This window comes from Limulus polyphemus, unplaced genomic scaffold (genome assembly GCF_000517525.1).
Source record: "Limulus polyphemus unplaced genomic scaffold, Limulus_polyphemus-2.1.2 Scaffold493, whole genome shotgun sequence".
Lineage (NCBI taxonomy): Eukaryota > Metazoa > Arthropoda > Merostomata > Xiphosura > Limulidae > Limulus > Limulus polyphemus.
In genome coordinates, this window is record NW_013666103.1 from 484,099 (window position 1) to 505,390 (window position 21,292).

Genomic DNA, 21,292 nt, shown 5'->3' on the forward strand with positions numbered 1-21,292 from the left:
TTATGCAAGAATGTGCTAAATTCATAAACTATATAAAATCTCGTTTGTTGAATTCCAGAAACTTTACTGCTTTGTGTAAAGAATTAGGAAGTGAACATGAGCATCTCCTATTACACCGTGAAGTTTGGTGGTTATCAAAAAGAAATGTCTTAAAAAGACTCATCGAAATGAAGAATGAAATTATCTTGTTTTATGAGCAACATCCCCCATCAGCAAAGGATGTAATATTTGAATTTAGAGACAGGTTTCATAATTTACATTGGTTAATTAAAGTGGCCTATTTATGTGACATTTTTGGCTTCTTAAATGTGTTAGATCTAAATTTACAAGGTGATAACATAAATATTTTTAAAGTCCAGGAAAAGATAGAAGCAGCTATAAAAAGAATTAACTTGTGGGTACATCGAGTTGAGAAGAGAAATTATAAGTCTTTCTCTACTTTAACAGAATTACAAAACCAAGATGAAGAAGGTAATATTACAGATGATCTTTTCTCATGCTTGAAGGAATATTTTCCTCCAATTGACAGCAGTAAAATGTGGATCAGGAACCCTTTTACTGTTGATATGGAAAATGAGGAAGGTTTATAACTCAGTGAATCAGAAACTGATTCTATTATTGAACTGTCCCGTGACACCGCACTGAAAGACGTTTTAGTCATGTCTCTTCAATTAATTTTTGGCTGAGCTATCATGCTGAGTATCCATATTTATCAGAAAAAGCAGTGAGATTTCTTATGGCCTTTATCACGACTTATAAATGCGAATCAGGCTTCTCAGCAATGGTTTTCTTAAAAAAACAAGTACAGGAACAGATTAGATGTCGAGCTAGACTTAAGGATCAAACTGACTTCTTTTCCTCCTGATTTGAAGTTGCTGTGTGATGAAAACAGCATCATCCTTCTCATTAGGTAAGTTTATTTCTTAAAAGAGTATTAATAAATATTCAGTTAATGTACAGATTAAATAACAATGAAGTATAATTCATTTTATTGATTTTTACACAGTAATACTATAAAACACCTGTATATTTTATAATCACTGATGTATTGCTAGAACTATTGCTTCCAGCTTGATGTTAAGACTTAGCCATGTCTTAGTGGGTTATCCAATTAGGTATTTGAGGAGACTGGTCCTCATGCAAAATTACAAAAATAAACCGCTCCCTAGTTGGAAAAATTTGGGAAATGCTGCTTTAAACAGCCCTAATTTTACAGTTGTTACAATGAATAATGTTGTCAATGTTAATTTTCTTCTACTAAATTCAACATTTTGCCTTAAGCTAACAAATTTCTCTCCCTTCATATTCCAAACATGACAGTTTTCCTGAGAAGCTATTAAGTATCATTCATTACATCCTAATTTTTTGTTAACTTCTTTTAATTCTAGAGAATGTGGATAAGCCGAGTAAGTGGTTTACGATTAGAAAATTACTAATCAATATTGAGAAGTGTAAGATTATACACTACAGAAATTAGAAGTAACTTGTAATTTGGTTGAGATGAGTACAAGTAAAGAAAATCTTTTCAAAAAGGGAAGTACATGTAGGGAAAGCTAATATCAATCCTTACATAATAGCACAGGCACACAGTGTAATAGACTGTTAACAGACAAAAATAGGATAAATTAAACTCAATTGTGATTGAATAGTTATATACATTGCTATATGTTAATTCTTGCCTGTGCTATTATGTAGAGATGATGTAAATGTCATCCCAACTATCTTGCTTGCATTGTTTTTGAAAGATTGATATTAGCCATTCCTACATTTTTTTTTAATAGTGTTTAAACAGACCCAGGAAAGTTGTAGTTATAACCAAGTTCTAAATACAATGAGGTTCCAACTGTAATATTTATTGTTTATCTATTATTGGCTGTTAATTCCTGTTTCACTCCATACTTCAGGTTTTTAAAAGAACATCATATTGCTGTAAGAAAGCTAACTTCAATGGGTAATGATAATATTGTTTACACTAGAATTATGATTTTTTTTTAATTACTACTAGTTATTAATAATACTTACAAAAGCAGATACTTCACTTGAAATTATGTCACCTCAGTGAAATTGGTTAACACTTCTTTTTTGGTTTTGAGTTATCATGTAATAAAAAAAGAAGCAGAAGAAAGAAGACCAAGAAATTTACACTTTTTCTATGATATTTATGGACATTCCCAAAACTTAGTCATTACATAAATACAGGGATAGAAATAATGAAATAAAATTTCATTCACTCATGAATTGTGTTTTTATTTAATCCACACAATATGTTCACTTTCATTGGTCATAGCTAAAGGAATATGGATGGACCATGCATTCCTGATTGGGAAATCCAACTAAAAAGAAGAAATTCCTCAAGCAAAGTTAAATTCCTCAGGAATATAATATTTCCATCCATAAAATATTGTTATAGAAGGAAACTCTGTTTAGTATTGTAAAGTTCTAATGTCCTAGTGAGAAGGTATTTAAAATAACATTTCAATGAACAATCTAGCCATCCCTATATAGGCAGTACTAATAACTGCCTGATTAGGATTAGAGAGGGACAGAAAATAAAGGATTTAGTTGTGATGGTTAAAACTTTTTGCAGGTTCTTAGGTTGTATTAAAATGGAAAGGTTTTATGATGTATTTATTAAGATTGTTTTGTGTTATATAGGTACCTTGCAACTGTAAAGTTTCCTCCACAGCGGTACAATAAACTCGTTTGGTGTTTATGAAATGCTACCAATTTGTTGAAGAAGTTCAGACAAAAGGTTTTGGTCTTAGTCATATCAGACTTATTCTCATAAAAAAATTGGGGGGTGGGGGGGTGGTCCTAAGGTACATGTCTTTAATGGTTATGAATTTCACATAAGCTGCTTGTAAGAGGGCTATTTTAGTCCTGGAAACATAAGGTTTACAATAAGTTGAAGTTTAGAGGCCACAGTTACAAGTTAAAAAAAAATCCAAGTTTAAAGCTTGTTCCCTTCATGATAACAATTTGCATAATAGTTTATTAGAAACTATAGTGGGTTTCATTCACAGATTTCTTTACAGCTCAGATGGAAATGATTTCATTTCATTCTTTCAACTACTTGTTACTGATGTTCTTTCAAAATACAATTCTATATCCTAAAAAGTTACACACAAACACACACATACATACAGTTCATAATGTTGCCTTTAAAAAACAATTTAGTTTAAATCTACCTTGTTCGTGGGTAATGAGTAAGTCTGGTGTTCATAGTACTTGGACAGACTGTTGTAAGATGAATACAATGATCTCTTCTATCAGCATACACCTCCTCAGCCAAAGCAGCCATGAAACCCACAACTCCAAATTTTGAAGCACTAATCAATACAGAAAAAGAAAGCATAATTTAATGGATATCTGAACAAACTCGTCAAAGCACTCCAATTTAGTTTTCAATAAATACTTTTTTGGGATATATGCACAAAGTTATTGAAGACTGGTCTGTGCTCAGTGTCTATAATTTTGAACTGACAAACTATAGGGATGGCAGCTAGACAACTGCCAACTCTTTGGATGTCTGTCTGATCAAATAGTGGAATTTGACCATCACCATTATAACACGGCCATGGCTCCAAAGTGCAGAACGTGATTTTTATATTTTACATGATTTGCTACGTACATCCCAGGCAAATAAGAAAACATACCACCAAAAACAGAATAACTTAAAACAAAAGGTTATCCTTGATTGAGAACAAAAATTCAGATAAAATTATTTGAGTGAAAATGAAGAAACAAAAGAACTTTCATAATAATTTATTCCATATTTTTGGTATCATGTTTTCACACAGTGTTTCAAGTCTATCTTACAAAGTGTAAATATAGTAGGAACCAACATCAAATTCTGAACATGGTTGACCATTTGAAAATCTAGAAAATTAAAGAATCCCTTTACATTAAATTAATCTACACTCCTTTGTTACCAAACAACTCGGTTTGAATGATGGCATGACCACACGGTTGCAGATATGGTTGCTCACCCAGGGGAACACAAAATAACTTTATTACAGACCATGCCAACTATAAAAAAAGATACTACATCATTAACAACTTTGACTTAAGCCTGAAAAAACATTTCAGTATAGAAACTGGGGCATAGTCCTAGTCTAGAAACAGACAGAAGCAGTCCATTACAGCCAAATTTCTGCTACTTTCACACAGTTTATTATTTTTCAGAATTTGTACAAAGTTTATATAATCATATTAAGCATATAATCTACTAAATCAATATACATAAAATTTATAGTAATACTATGGCTAGTCTGTTTGTTTTTTAGCATAATACAGTACTCCCAATTCATGGTTAAATTATAAAATATGCTAGATTACTTCAATGTTAGTTTCTTGTTTTTTTCTTGTGTGTGAGAGAAAATTAAAGCTGAAAGTTTATTTCAACTGTACTATTAAAAATACTTAGAAGAGAATCACTTCACACAGATGGATCTGTCATTTTCTGTGGTAGAGGAACATAAACTGAAAAACAGGAAGACTGACTGGCTGTGTGTAGACCAAAGTCACATGTTAATAATGTTGAAGTGGATCTCTTTACTAATATAAGGGGAAAATAACAATTTGAAGGTTGAAGAAAAGCTAATCAAAACACAGAACAGCTTACCAATGCAATCCATTATCTATTTTTATAAATTTATATATTTTTTATCTTTTATACTCAAAACAGATACAAATTTTTAAATAGTAGAAAATTAAAGACAAACTTGTAATCTGTTCATACAGAAGACAATATGTTTATACAATTTTATAAAATACAATAAAAATAATGGGTAAAAATTAAATGACTATTACCAATTAGGAGTAAAAGTATTAAAAATATGTTACAGAATTTAAAAGATGTAACATAAAAAAAGACATGTATACACAAGTTAATATTAACTTCTGATTAGAGCAACCTACAGCACCTACTTAGATCAAAACTAAAAATAGACCCAGTAATGAGTATAGCTAATTAAATATAATTTTATTAGATTCTTACTTATAAATATTAGAATGCGTTGTTTCATCAGAAGGGCAGCAACTAAAAGGTTAAAAGTTAAAAACTAATATTCATATGACAGAGAAGGTATTAAATGTTCATAGACAACGATGCTGGAGTCAAGGTTAATGTCATAGGGTTAACAGTATTAAGGTTGGGCAATCAGTAAAATTCTTTATTTACCTGCTTTATGTTTTAGATAAAATGACTGGATTTGTTAAATGTCCGTTTCAATGTTAACAGAAAATGTATGGTTAATAATACAATTTTTTACACGACATGAGATGCATGGTGTTTCATGTGGAGCAAGTGTATTTTTTTTTTTTAATTTTATAGTTGTGCCGATTGTGTTTGTCGTAGAACAATTTGGTAGTTTTTTTAGAAACTTTCAGGTATGACAATGAAATCTATTAAAAGAACAACAACCTTTCTTTATTTATCAGGTTTTCCTTTAGTGCGAGTTATCAACCTTTTTGATGCTACTTGTTTTTAACTGTCACGAAAAAGGAACAGGACCTTGCCTGTCAATAAAACAAAATTGTTTCAGAACTTTGGACAGAGGCCTCACAGGTGCATTAAGCTATGGTAATGACTATATCCATGTTTTAGAGTAATTATGGAATATTTATTTTAACATTCAAATTTCAGATGACGCTGTATACAACAAAATAATATAACACATAATGTTTGATAGGTTGTTTAGGCAGAGTATTCGTAATAAATCTATGTTTCAAATGGACAGCAACTGCCTGTTGTAAAAACCTATAATACAATACTTAATCTTTGATAGGTTGTTTAGGCAGAGTATTCGTAATAAATCTATGTTTCAAATGGACAGCAACTGTCTGTTGTAAAAACCTACAATACAACACTTAATCTTTGATAGGTTGTTTAGGCAGAGTATTCGTAATAAATCTATGTTTCAAATGGACAGCAACTGCACCTGTTGTAGAAACCTACAAGACTTTCGAAACGCTGTCCTCTACATTTGTAGGTTTCTACAACAGGCAGTTGCTGCCCATTTGAAACTTAGATTCAATACAACACTTTTTAATCATATGATAGCAGAATTTGTATGCAATTAATGTTACATACTTGAATAAACTTTGGCTTAATTTTAGTTGAAAACAAATGTATAATGAAACCTATTTTTCACATATTGTACACCATCATCTGCCTATAAATGCATGCAAGCTTCTATATGCAAAACTACCACGCACACAGTTTCACATATATAATTTATATATTGAAGGATCTTGTGATACTGCTTTTATATGCATCCACAAATGATATCCTTACCAGTAATCTACAAGATTAGCACATCCAAGTATTCCTGCTATAGATGCTATAGCCACAATGTGTCCATGTCCGAGCTCCAACATACGAGGAAGAAACTGTCTGACAGTCTGAAATAGTTAAAATAGTTATTTTTAAGTAACTATTTTATTAAAGATATGATTGTCACTATAAACATTAACATTAAAGTCTGTAATTTATACAGACTAAAACATATGTATACAGTTCTTATTTACAGGATAATTTTAATGACCTAACAATATAAAATAATCTCACCTATCAAGAAATATTAGCAACAAGAGTATCACAAATACTCTAAAAAACTTAATTGTTACATCTAAATCAATTATTTTTCTCACTATACTTGAGACCCTACAGAAGCATCTAATATTAAAAATACAATAACTGGTTTAAACTACTTTTTGGTGTGGTTTTGGCTATAGTATTACTATGAGGCAATCCTAGAACACTCTACTAGAGAGTAGCATGTCGCATGGTAAACCGATTGCATGTTTGAAACATGTCGTTATATTGAAATGTTCTGACACAAAAAGGCAAATCAATAGTATACAAAAAAACATAAACAAATAGCCCTATGTCAAAAGTTACAATTGTACACTTAAATTATGTTTGAAAGGTAATATGGTGACCTAAATGTACCCATCTGCTTATTTTTTGTGAAGCTGGGCAATTAGTGGAATTTGCTAATCAATTAATCATCAGACTCAATCAATCAATTATATTCAACTTATTGATTATTCTCACATGAGACTTGAATAATTGTAATGACTAAAAATAGTAATAATCAGAAAAACTAATTCTGATTAGTTGATCATTTTTTTAGAATCATGACATTAATCAATTAAGCTCAACAACCTAGAATTAATTGACAATAATAATGAGAAGTCATAACGACAATATTTCGATTACTTGAATGATTGGAATAATTGAAAACAGTGATAATTGGAAATACTAACTTTGATTAGTTATTTTTATAACATTAATTGATTTAATCGTTATTTCGATTAAACAATTATTTAAGCTGACACTAATTGACATAATTGATGTTCATAGTAAATCAATTATATTGACTAATCAAGTTAATTGGTCAACTCTAATTTCTATTTCTTTTCCTAAATATATTGCACAGTTCTTTAGAGTATACTTCTTTTATCTAACAAACTGTCACCCACTCGCATTCAAGACAATACTGTGTGTGACTATTTTACATTCTTGATGAATATAGTAATAATTCAGAGACCCTTTCTTTACATACACACCACAACTTTTTAACTGTTAAAAAACACACTATAACTGTCTCATAATGAATTGACATGACTGTTGAATGTTTGCCACTGAACATACATTGTAATATTTCAAAAACAGATGGAATACAAGTTTATTTATAAGCCACTTAATAAGTGAGTCTGAAGGATTAAAACAGTTTTGTATTCTCTAAAATTTTGTATTTTATACATGCAATTGTACACTCTTGTCAGTAACACTAACAGGAGTATTAATATAATTCACACACCAAAATACAGAAGTTTTAGTACACAGTACTTTGTAATAAATACACTGTAATGTATTTGTATTTATAGCACAGTTACTAAGGCTATCTGCCATTATCCCAAATTTTGATAAGTAATGTATTTGTATTTATAGCACAATTACTAAGGCTATCTGTCATCATCCCAAATTTTGGACTAATGACAAGAAGGAAGACACAAAGTCAGCAGCATCCTACCATCCACACTAAGGGATCGATTGTTACTCCTATAATGCACATGCAGCTTAAGTAGAGGGCATATTTTGTGGATTCAAACCCGATTTTCAAGCTGCAAAATCCAACACTACTACCACATGGCCAACCCATACCAATGTTTTATATTGAATGACTGCACCATGACTCCTAAGAATGCGTTATAGAAAAGAAATAATTAATATTAGATCTAATAAAAAATTTGTCTCAGACACACATAAAGCTGTATTTTGTAGACAAAGAATTTTTTGTGATAATCTCCACAACAAAAGCTAATGAACTGGTATTATTTTGTTTCCCAGATAGACAGTATTCTAAATGAATGGGGGCTTGTTGGTAGCGAGGGTTTTATTAATTATTTTAAGGTAAAAACAAATAGTTACTAGCAGTTTTAGGCACATGCAGCCAATGCAATTGGATAAGGTCCTGAGTCTGCAAGGAGCCCCTTACTGCCATGTGTCAGTTATGTTACACATTTGAATCAACCTATCAACAAATCAAAATTAACCTTCAAAGTACTACAAGCCTAAGAATCTCACCTATAAACAATGCACTTATTGATTTTTTTTAGAATGTTTCTGTCCATCCCAAACCATAAACTTATATAAAAAAGTTTTATCCCTTGAGAATGTAATTATACATGTTCCTGTTTCTCATGTGACTTTTCTTTCGCTTTCATTAGTTTTCTTTGTATTAGCATTGTGTTGCTAGTTGCTTCCTTATTAATCAAGTTATTGTTACCATTAGCATTTCCAATGCAAAATATTAAGTAATCTGTGTGGATATGGTATATTAGATATGTGTAAATTGGTTACGCTCAACCTGGAATGTCACAGGTGTGTGCATCACATCATACTGATATTAACATTATAAGTAGTAGTTTGGAGGGTCTCTCGGGTTATATTAGAATAGTACCATTGTGTGTATTTTATTACTCATCAGTAATATATATTGTTTGTTTTGTAATTAAGCACAAAGCTACACAATGGGCTATCTGTGCTCTGCCCACCACAGGTATCGAAACATGGATTCTAGCATTGTAAGCCCGCATACATACCGCTGTGCCACTGGGGGGCAGTAATATATATACATATATGTTTAAAGCTACAAATGTTCTTATCTTTTACTTACTTTCTTTTATGTGTAGGCTTACAATAATGAGATATAAATAACACAAATAAATGTTAAAATAATCATACAGCTGATCACGATCACTGTGGCTGGCACATCAGTTGCTCGCAATGGAAGCGAGGCTTGCTGATGTGACAGCCAAATTTCTGGCCTTGTTTTGGGTTTGGTAGAATTCAATACTAGAGTCCATCTGATTGGTCAAAGTGACAAGAATGTAATCATATTTATTACCTAAAACATGAACAGATATTACAGGTGAAAATGGCAAATGAGCTACTGAGTCCAAATGTATTGTTTTTAAGGACGGACACACTTAAATGAATATATGAACTTATATACATAAATCTCGTTTATTATAGAGGTTTTTGTTTCATTTTATATAACTCTTATTTGGTGGTTATTTCAAATATTTATTTCAAACAGCTCTTGTAACCCAGAGATCAGAAATCCATTTTTACATTTGAATAATTCAATAACATGCTCTGTATTCTTAATAGTAAACAGTTGAACCAAATAAATATCAAGCAATCTTGGAGATTCCATAGTTGTCACAATAAAGTTCCTAAGATACAACAATGACATAATACTAGAGCTGTGTGATTAGTGGTATTTGTTGATCAATTAATGAAAGGGCTCATTAATCAATTACATCAACCACTCCTCACTATACTGAAATGTCTAACTCAGTTATAAATTATTAATTACTTACAATACAAAGTTTTACTCTGTATTCCATTCAAAAATCAAAGACAGAATTAACTCTTTCAACCATTAATTTTTACACATTCTGACAGAATTATTTTCATTATGTCCTAATAATTATCACCATACCTTATAAAATTTTTTGTCTATTTATAAAAGGTGGATAATAACAAGGTTTGGATAAGTTTTCAGTCAAAGAGATGTAAATTTTATCGGACGCTGTGACTGTCTGATGAATCAATCGGAATTTTTGGCCAGACTTAATATGCATATTTAATATTCAGTTTATTTATAAAAGGTGGATAATAGCATGGTTTGGACAAGTTTTCAGTCAAAGAGATGTAAATTTTATCGGACGCTGTGACTGTCTGATGAATCAATCGGAATTTTTGGCCAGACTTAATATGCATATTTAATTTTCAGTTTATTTATAAAAGGTGGATAATAACAAGGTTTGGAGGATAAGTTTTCAGTCAAAGAGATGTAAATTTTATCGGACGCTGTGACTGTGTGGTGGATAAATCAGAATTTTTGACCAGAGTTAATATGCATATTTAATTTTCAGTTTATTTATAAAAGGTGGATAATAACATGGTTTGGACAAGTTTTCAGTCACAGATATGTGTTATCTGATGCTATCACTGTCAGATGGGTAAATCAGGATTTTCAGACAGATGCTGGCAGCATCCGTTCAGGTTTAAGGAATTAATTCAGTGAATATATAAATAATGTATGTAATTTGCCAACATTGTGAGAGGGCAAACATTCTCAAACAGTTTTATTTTCAGTTTACTTACTGAATGAATGTTGATTTAAATACCCAAACCTTCTTTACCATTAAAACTTGTGTACTTGAGAATGATCATACCAGGATTGAAATGTCATACATATCTTAAAAGTATTCCTCCTTACTGTAAAAGCTTTGGCTTGTAATAAAATAATTCTTAAACAGTGTAAGCAAAATTGTCACTGGTAAAATTAAATTGTTTAGTTAGGCTACTGGCCCTGTTCCACAAGTTGTTGTATTTATTTTGTACAAATAGGATCCAAATCACTTACATATAAATCACTTGTCTTTTTTGTTTTTTTGAGAAACAAAGGCATAAATTTTACACGTGCATGTTTGTAAAAGCTCTGTACATGCAAGCCCTTGCTACAAAACTAGCTGAAGATACTTCAACTATTCTGTTTGTCTAAGCCCTAGAATCTAGAACCTAGCACAGAAAGAAAATGTTATTTGAAAATGGTTGAATTCTATTCTTACCTTTTAACTCTATCAATTTTTATTTGTTTTTTGTTTGTTTGTTGTTGTTGTTTTTTTTTTTGGGGGGGGGGGGGGTTAAATACTATAGTTACCTTAAATTTTAACACTTAATTTATATAGGACAAAATTAAAACAATCACATTATAAGTGTAACAACAATACGCCTATGTTTGTTACACACTGCCATAGCTCACTCTTGTAAACTATCCTGACCAATTATATATTTCAAGCTTCAAGTCTGCTGTACTGATATCACTGTAAATTACATTTACTAAAAAGATGATGTAATTATTACTTTCAACCATATCCTTCCACCATGAAAACATATCACCCATCTTAATAAAGCTACAAAGTTATAAACTCATCTTACCCAAAAATGAGAGAGTGTATTGATTTCAAGGGTTCGCCGAATTTGCTGGTCGTTCAAACAAAGAAGAGTTTGGCAGTGCATGATTCCAGCATTATTGATTAAGATGGTGACATCTCCAACTTCTCGTCGAACTTCATTAGCCACAAACTCCACTTTCTGTTCATCTGTGACATCACAATGGTATGCAAACACGACCCCACCTTTTCTTCTAACATCTGCTGCTGTTCTTTCAACAGCTTTCTAACAGTGGAAAACAAATACAAAAAAATTTGTTCTGTAGTTTAACTGAAGAATTATGAGCATAATGTATGCACACAAAGTTTAGTACTGAGAGGAAAAAATAAAATTATCTGAACATGGAAACTTGAGTGTTAAGTTACCCAAAATATGGGCTTCATATTTTTGGGTTATTATAATTTAATTTTAACAAAACATATCTCCTAATGACAAACCAGAAAACGGCAAGATTTCAACAATAGTGTGCAATAACTTATGCATAATTTTCAACCAGCATAAAAATTTAATGTCTTCAAGAGGAACCATTAGTTTTTATTTATTTTGGGGATGGGAAGGGGATTCAAAAATTCTCTCCCCCTTCAATTTCTGTTCACAGAAAAATAAAAACTCCACTAAAAATGAGAGTAATTAACAATTATATATTGAAGCTTACTCAATTAATTTGTGGAAATATATTTCATAACAGTTATTCTGTCGACATGAATGTTTTTATAACTGATAATGCTGTATACAATAATGTCTTAAAGCATATTTATTCTTGATACAATGAACTATCTGAATGACAAGAAGTATTCAACAGGACACTGGACTTAGAAAAAACAAAAGCATTTTCAGTCCTATTTCACAGATTATAACCAGAATTATGGCCATTAAAATGATGTCCAGCATACCAACTAGAGAGGATACAATCACTACTGACTTTACTGATAATTAATTTTCTTATACAAAGAATATGTATACTAAAAAGCCTGAAAGTATCACGCACAGTATACGGTGATAAATGACAGTTCTATGAAGGATTTTATCAATAGCCTGGAGAAAGACATTCTAATTTAATTACAATAGATAATATAGAAACACCTTGTTATAATTCTTTTGTACAAATACAAAAACTAAAATAAACATCCATACGTCCTTAAAAAGTACAAAGTTTAATTAATTCCAGGTGTGAAATTCTCATACAAAAGTAGAGGTACTCAGCTGAGTGAAGTGGACCTGTTTTTTTAAAACAAATAAAAGCTACATGTAAACATAAAAATGACAAAGCAGCTCAAATGAGGCCCAGTACTAGTACCACTTTAAAGAACAAGTTCCGAGACTAAGTACTGGTGAGTACCAGCAGAATTTCACCAGTATCATCAATTAAATATAATACCTACAGAAAGAACATTTAATTTAATGCAGAGAAGTGAATTTCTTACACAGAAAAAACAGCTCCCTTTAAAAAAAAACAACTGTCATAATGATGCAATGAAATTTTACTCCACGATAAATTTCCAATAATTGGATTGTCTTTTCTTCAAGTAAAAAACCCCAGTTTTCAAACTATATGTCAACAAACAGAGATGAGGACTTCAATAAGTTAAGATATTTTGTGATGAGTAGGATCTATGGCCATTTTTTTTTCAGTGGAAATATCACAATACACGAGATTCCCACAGGTTTTAGTAAACATAAGTGAAGAAAACATCACTGAATCAAATAATAATAATTCCAAATCCATGAAGAAAACTCTGTCAAGGACATTTAATTAGAGATGGTTTGGTTAGTAAGGTTGGTTGATGCATAACATAAAATTATTGCATGAAATATAAAACTTGTGTAGACTCCAAAAATTGCAACATGTTTTCCCTATCTGAAAACAATAGTATCAGCATCCAAGCATTTTGGTTCATTTCAAATCAAGGAGGATAAATTGGTTATTGAAGCACTAAAAGGAAAAATGTATCTTTACTGAACATAGTCCATACATTGGTACTATAGCTGTTGAAAGTGTAGATGTTGCCACTTACAAAAACGTTTCATAAAGTTGTGGATAAAGAGCAGTCTAGGATTCTCTTTGATGGTGACAGTGGAGTACCAAGAAGGATATGATACAATCACTTCATCTTCCATTAACCTTATGAGAGAATACAACATTTCATTTACTAAATTAATATGTTTTGCATCTGATGAAACTAACACAATGGTTGGAAGACTACATGGTGTTAGCATACAACTAAAGATTACTCATCCTTATTCATTAGTGTGAACCCACAATGGTTGAAAAACTAAGTGGAGTTATACAAAACTAAAGATTACTTATCCTTGAATCATTAGTGTGCTCTGTGCTGCTCATAAATTAGAATTTGCTTCTTTTTATGATGCCAAGGTTATTCCACATCTTATGCTATTTCAGAAAATAGTTAATGGTGTTAAAATGGGAATACCTTAAAATGTTAACAATTACGAACACATTAACTTTGTTTAGTGATGCTCTGAGTGTTATAGGTAGATTATCAATCTTTTCAAAGAGAGAATACTGATATTGAAAACAATGAACAATTTTATATATATATAGTATATATATATAATATAATAGATGGGTTGGCCTAGATGGATCAATAGGTCCCTAATTGTTCTTAAATGTTATGTTCAACTCTGAGATCATACACAGATAATCCTGACCCTCTTTTGATGAAGCTTTCAAGTTGATTGATAATGAAAGTGAATACTATTATGGTGTGAAACTAGACTTTTTCAGACAAACACACTGATTAAATGATAAAAAAGGATACATTAACAATTTTAAAGATAAAATGAATTAAAGATTTGTACCAGAGGTACTTATAAATTACCATATCTTAATACAGTTTTAAATCCCAAACATTTACCAAAATCACATGTTAGCATTGTTGCACATTGGATGAAAGAATTAAATCACATTTTTCATCATTATGGAGTAAAATATTCTTATGGTATCATCCAACCTTCAATGCCTAATCTGGAAAGAGTGAAAAATTAATTTTTTGCAGTTTAAATTTTTGAAAAGTTAAAAAGAAAAAATCTAAGTCTGAGTGAAATGTCTAATTTGATAATAATTTATTGTGAAGACAAGTTTTTTATATTTCTGCACTCCTGCTTCTCTCTCCATTGCTACTACCCTTGCATACGTAGCATACGAAAAAAGGTTTAGCAACCAAAACAGAATTAAAAAAGTAAATCCAGAAATCAACTTGGAATCAACATGTAGAAACAAACCTTACATTCTCAAGAGTGCTAATAGTATGAAACGTAAACTTGTAGACCGTGCTACTGATTCATTTGTGAAAAGAAGGCAATGTAACTAAGTACATTAACTTAAGCAACGTGCTCTTCATTTTTCTTTTGCCATTTGTACTTGTTAAATAATTGTTTAGTCCCAGTTGGATGGCCCATAAAATTATATCTTGTACATAAATTTGAATGTTTAGTAAATTTGATTATTACACGTACTTAATGTTCCCACACAAAATACAATAAGCTGCAAAAAATACTCTACTGGAAAGAAAAAGTCTGATCAGGTAAAAGAATACATGAAGAAAATGTTGAAAAACATAAACGTCATTTTAAATTAAATATATTAATTAAAAAGAATAATTATTTTTCATATTGTAAATACCCCAACATGAGAAAAGACAGGATTTCCCATTGGAAAATAAATTTATAAAGTTATTTTTGTTATTGGCTGAAATGCAGTTTATTTTACCATGCACAAAAAAAATGATTCACTAGTGATTTGCACACAATCTTTTTTTCTCCTCTCCCTTATAGATAATGACAAATCCCTTAGGTTGTTTGACACAATAAAGTTTTAAAACTAAATTATGAGTTGGTTACTAAGTGGTTAATAAACTGCACTACATTTCATTCAAAAGTTTTCTATGGAAATTCACTTTCATTTAAAATTCTGTGTTTATGTACAGCCTTGATAGTTCTGTTAACATTCTCTTTCTTGCCCTAAAATGTTATGTCAAATATTTCTTGTATCTAAACAAAATGTAATCAATGTGAGAAGAAGCAGACATTCACTGATTTAGATCTACCTTCTCAATTCCAGTTTTATTTAATTATATTTAACTTTTTGGATGTTTTTTTTTCCCCTAATGTAACTTACTTTTAAGAAAAAAATACTTCTTGAACAGAAAATATTTGAATTTTTCATGATGAATGTTAATACAAACCTGATCAATATCCCATAAAACTAATCTCACTCCAAGGTCAGCAAGCTGAAGAGCTAGTTCACGCCCTAAACCGTGCCCAGCTCCCGTGATAAGTGCATTTTCGCCCTCAATTGACTTGTGAGCACGTGGAATGAACATATAAACAAAAGCTTCTACAACTGCAAAAGCTGCTTTCAAAAGGAGTTGAAATACCTCCACTAAAAGAAGGAAAATGTTGAATATGTACACAAACATTTTAAGCAACTACTGAACTAGTAACCACAGTAAGAATTAAAAAATGAGAAGAAAACGACGAAAACTTAGGCCTACTAGTCTAGTAAGTACTAAGAGGTTACTTACTAGTTCTAGTAATAGTAACTTAAGTATGAACCACAGACCCAAAGTTCCACCACAGTAAACAAACACAGTCTCTTTCCTTAGCTGATTTGGCAAAGCGAATATATCTCATGATATAATATCATTGAAATTTAACAACTTTTTATACATATCGGTATGAAGAAACACGTTTTCTTATGTTAGTTGTAACACAGTAATTTTGTCTTTTAGCTCTAACTTCTAGAGGATTATATTTAATTAGCTGTTAGTAGTGCCCAGCGCACGTCTAACAGGTGACACGTTTTCCAAAATGGCTGCGCAGATTCGACTCATTTTTGTAAAAAAAACCAACAAAAACACACTAAACTCGATAGTATCTTTTTCGAAATTGCAGGTTCACAAATGCGTGCTTATTTTCAAAAATGGAAAGAAAATTCCATGGACTAAGTAGCTCGTACAAAGTTTGGAAATATGTAGTCACTTAAATTTTTTTAATTCTTGAAAATTTCACTATTCTGGTAGAAATATTCCGAATACTTATATCAATTCGGCATTAAGAAATAAGTCCATGGTTATTACTAGGGTAAAAATAATAAATGAATTAGTCACGAATTTCCCCTTCCATGAATAGTTTAGAATATGTATCTTTATTCAGGTTCATCTATGTAATATTTTAAAATTTGTTTAACTTTCCATGCAATTTTCGTTATACTTTTGCCATCCTCGTTGACCGGATGTCTCAAGGTCGTAAACATGTGCTACTCTATTTACACAGTTAAGATTAAGGGCCTACATACTGCAATCTTTGCTCTCAATTCTCAAGGTGGTTTACATATGTGTTCTTGTATGGATAATAACAAAAACTGGCAAGAATTTTGATTTGAAGTCTTCCGAGGAAAAACTCGGAAGACAACCGGGGGTGCTCGGAAACTGCTATTCTCCCTTTCCCCGCTCGAGGTTATGATAGAGGCAATACGTTGAATTTGTGATTTTATGGATTCATGTAGTTTCCTTTTAGATAGTTGGTTTCCTGTTTTGATTCGCTTTTCTTATGCTCCTATAACTTCAATGCCTAAAGAATTAGATGTGGGGGAATCGAGAGTGCCCCGAGAAACCCCACTTCCACTGGATAGGCGCTGAACAGTCTACCTAATGAATGCCCGATTGAACTTGAAGGTTGTTAAAACAAATTGGTCGTGGAGGAGGAAAGTATGAAAGACGTAGAGGTATATTACTGTGGCAGAGAAGTCAACTTGCTGCGAATTATTGCTCTGACGAAGGAGTTTTGATAGGGACTGAATTGTTTTGAGGTGGGTCTTCTTTGTCACTAGATGGGGGACAGAAGAAAGAGAATTGGATGTGGGGTTCGTCAGTTTGTTTGTTCAACGATGGAGAAGATTCGGCGGAAATGTCGATCAGTAGAACATTTGGTGAGTTAGGTGACAGTAAAGGACGAAATAGTTGCAGAAAGCTTGTTTTGTTGAGTCTATTGTTACCAGCTGAATATAGTATTCCGATGGTGTATGGCTTTTTTCTTCGCACAAGCGATGTTTGAGTTGCCTTGTATTGGAATATATTATTGTTATTAGACGTTGTCTGGTTTTTTTTAGCCCTTTCCTGTTGGTTTTTTCGTGCTGTGGGGTTTAGTTTCCTTGTTTGTGGAGAGTGCTGGCGTGAAAAGATTTGTTTTGTTTTTGAATTTCGCGCAAAGCTACACGGGGGCTATCTGCGCTAGCCGTCCCTAATTTAGCAGTGCAAGACTAAAGGGCAGGCAGCTAGTCATCACCACCCACCGCCAACTCTTGGGCTACTCTTTTACCAACGAATAGTGGGATTAACCGTCACATTATAACGCCCCCACGACTGAAAGGGCGAGCATGTTTGATGTGACGGGGATTCGAACCCGCGACCCGCAGATTGCGAGTCCAGTGTCCTAACCACCCGGCCATGCCGGGCCAGCCTGGCGTGAAAAGTACGGATGAGATCTGTTAGTCAGGTGTGGAGGCGGTTGGGGCATACGATACGGTTTTTTCCAATCTAATCTGGAAGAAGTCGAGAAAGCATCTGTGAGAAAGAATAAATTATCCTGTTTGTTTAGAGGTAGTAACAACTTTTATGAAATATGTAGGATTTCCTGTTTTTCTTGATGTGATTCGATGAACAGCGAGAATTTTGATGTGCGTATCTTTTGCTAGGGCTTGGTGTATCTCTTTGGTGGAGAAGGATTGATTCACGCTTCTCAGAAAAACTGTATGAAGGCTGGCACTGCTTTTGGGGGGTTGGCATATCATGGGTGGGTTAGAATTCCATGGTTGACATATATAACTTAGGTCGTCAGGAAACTTTGGTTGTAGGACATAAACCTGTAACCTGGCTTGACTTACGAATGCATGTAGACCATTGGTTGAAGTATATAATCCGTGGATTTGTGAGATATTTGGGTTTCTTTGTTTCCATAGATTAGGTTTGTTTGTAGTTAAGTACGAAGCTACTCAGTGGGCTATCTGTGCTATGCCTACCTCGGGTATAGAAATCTGGTTTCTAGAGTTACAAGTCGACGGACATACCGCTGGGGAGGATGGAGGCAAAATAGTTAAGTATTTCGAAAGTATTTTGAAATACAATCGTTATAGTTCTAAACTATAATTAGCTTGGGGTAATATAAACCTTTTTTAAAACAAGCATACTATTACAGTCTCTATTCTCTGCCCAAGTTGTACGATGTCTTATCTACAAACACTGATCCTGGGCTTGATCGTGTTTTCAATGCTTTATAAGTAACACTGTCCCACTAGTATGGAGTGTTCCTTTTGTAGAAGTTGTTATTTCTGGCTTTGCTCGATTATGACGAGATGCTTGAGGGTGCACGCGCTGCCAGAAAGCTTGACACAGTTGTAAAGGTTTCCAGACTGCTTTATACAATTTTATGTTCCAGGTTCACGCACCTCTCACGTGAGGTGATCACTGCAGACATTATGTCTCCTCTGTCAGGTAGAGATGACATCCACGATACAAGTAACAAAAGCAGAATCTATATAAAAAAATATGAAAGTTTCTTGCTCCCTGCCCCAGAAAGCAAGCTGCATTGGAGGGGAAGACAAACAAAGCAAATGCTAACTATAATTTGCTAACTATATGGGAATACTAGATTCCCCTTATTCCCCTTATTCTAGTTGCTTTATGGACATAGTATAAAACGTTTCTTTGCTATATTATTGGCAGCTATTTCAATTTAACTTATGTTATTCATTTCAATGCTTAAATGAATGTGCAAATTTACAAAATCCTTTTCTGGCTCTTCCACTAGCTTATGGCTCTTACAGGAATTCAAAATATGGTATATAACATCAGCACACCGTCTAATAGAGCAAGTTATCTTACAGTCCAAAAAAAAAATAATAATAATATACTGATAAGAATTCAAATTCGATGACGAGGAGCCCACTTTGAGACTAATAATGCTTGGAGACCTGATTATGACAAAACCTTGTCGAAACGTTGTACATTTGCTGTTATGTTAAACTTATATCAAACTACCTAGTCTAAATCCGGCACTGCCGGTGTTGCTTTTCGTTGGCTATGAAAACTTCTATGATGGACGTGACACTTGCGACTTACAGTTTACTGTATATGTGCATGCGGCAACTTTTTCCTTTTAAAATAAACCCATGTCAAAACATAACATATCGAGACATTTGTTTTAACTAGCAACCATGGGCGTCCGCAGGATATATTTCAGGGGGCAAATATACTATATTTCTCACATTTTTCTTTCATTATAATATGAATGCTATTATAATTTTCCCTAGACAATCCAGGGGGTAACTGCCCTCCTCCTGCGGACGCCCATGCTAGCAACGTTTAGAGCAATCACTCTTTTTTTAGGTTTAATATGAAAATAAAATTAAAGCCTGATAAAGAGCATTTGTTCGAAACGTCGCTAGATAAACTAAATTTGCTACTATTTCAATGTTGTGTTTTTGCATTTATTTTATTTCATTGTTCTTATCTTCCAACATTGTGTGAATTTCAATTCTTATGAAAACTTTATTCTTCTGTCTGGCGTCCATTTTGGAAAGGTCAACAAAATGTCCCGGATTTACAGTCTGCACTGAATCAAACGTGACATCAACTATTTATTTCCATTTGGTCATGTGACCTGGGAGGCTCAGGTACACCTGAACTTCGACGTTGATTAGTATCGTTAAATTTTTGAATGCGCTCATCTAGCAAGCAGGACGTATGTGTCTTGTAGTAGCACAATGTTGATGAATCGACCCATCTCGCAGACCGCGTTAAAACTAAATCTGTTCACCCTATACAACAAAGTCTCAGCAGAAGTAAAACTTCTTATCAATAAACAGCATCAAGGAATACGGAACAAAATTTGTGAATCGGTAGCCAATGATCACAATCCAGCTACATTATGGGTAGAAATAAAATTATTTAATAAATTTAAACATATCCAAAACATCATTAGAATAATGAAACAACTAGATACAATACAATAATAATAAAAAAAACAAAACAGAAGTTTCCTTCGGACATCTACAAAAAACCATTCTTACTACCAGATCACAATACACGCGATGGCTTTAAAATAACAACTGAAAAATTCATACCAAATAATAAAAACATATTTAACAACAATTCTCCACTTGACACACGTACACCACTTAAACATCTGTTTATATAACACTGGAATATGATCTAATTACATAACTAATATTGCTAAAAAAAAAACAAATCACTTGACGAAGACGACATCAAAGTCGTGGCTTCTCATTGGTCATATTTAATCTTATGTTCTGGACGCATTCCCACAGCATGAAAAACGGTTTCAGCAGTCATGATACCTAAACAGACAAATCATAATAATACTCAGAAAAGAACAGAGCAATCACCTTAAAACCAATTCCATCGGTAAACCATTGGAAAGAATAATCACAGATCAGTTATCAAGTCTTTTTCGAAATTAAGAAATATAAAATAGTTTCAGGAAAAAAAAACAATTGAACATTTTACAGTAATGAAAACATTATCGTATATTGTCCCACTGTTTAACTGAAAATACTATCCCTTACACCTATTTTATCACTAATGCTTATAACAACATGTGATAAATGACGAATCTATTCTAGCTAAGCAAAATACATTTCTGGTATATAGTCATATCATGCGTTTTTTTACCTTTTTATATTGTTGCGTCATCGAGATCACGTGACTATTCTCA

General features: G+C 32.4%; 1 protein-coding gene across 2 annotated transcripts in view; it reads right to left on the minus strand.

The window, feature by feature from the left end:
- LOC106458619 (17-beta-hydroxysteroid dehydrogenase 13-like) overlaps window positions 1-16,369 on the minus strand; it is a 20,284-nt gene extending 3,915 nt beyond the window's left edge. Inside the window, exons 1-5 of one of the 2 annotated variants that reach the window (XM_013918144.2) lie at window positions 16,084-16,369; window positions 15,745-15,941; window positions 11,525-11,764; window positions 6,299-6,405; window positions 3,189-3,329 (exon numbers count right to left, since the gene is read on the minus strand). In XM_013918144.2, coding sequence (XP_013773598.1) covers window positions 3,189-3,329; window positions 6,299-6,405; window positions 11,525-11,764; window positions 15,745-15,941; window position 16,084 — 686 coding nt within the window. In that variant the 5' untranslated portion in view covers window positions 16,085-16,369. Of the gene's footprint in view, window positions 1-3,188; window positions 3,330-6,298; window positions 6,406-11,524; window positions 11,765-15,744 lie in introns of both variants that reach the window. The other variant, XM_013918143.2, reaches the window with a different exon arrangement.
- Window positions 16,370-21,292: the final 4,923 nt, after the last annotated feature.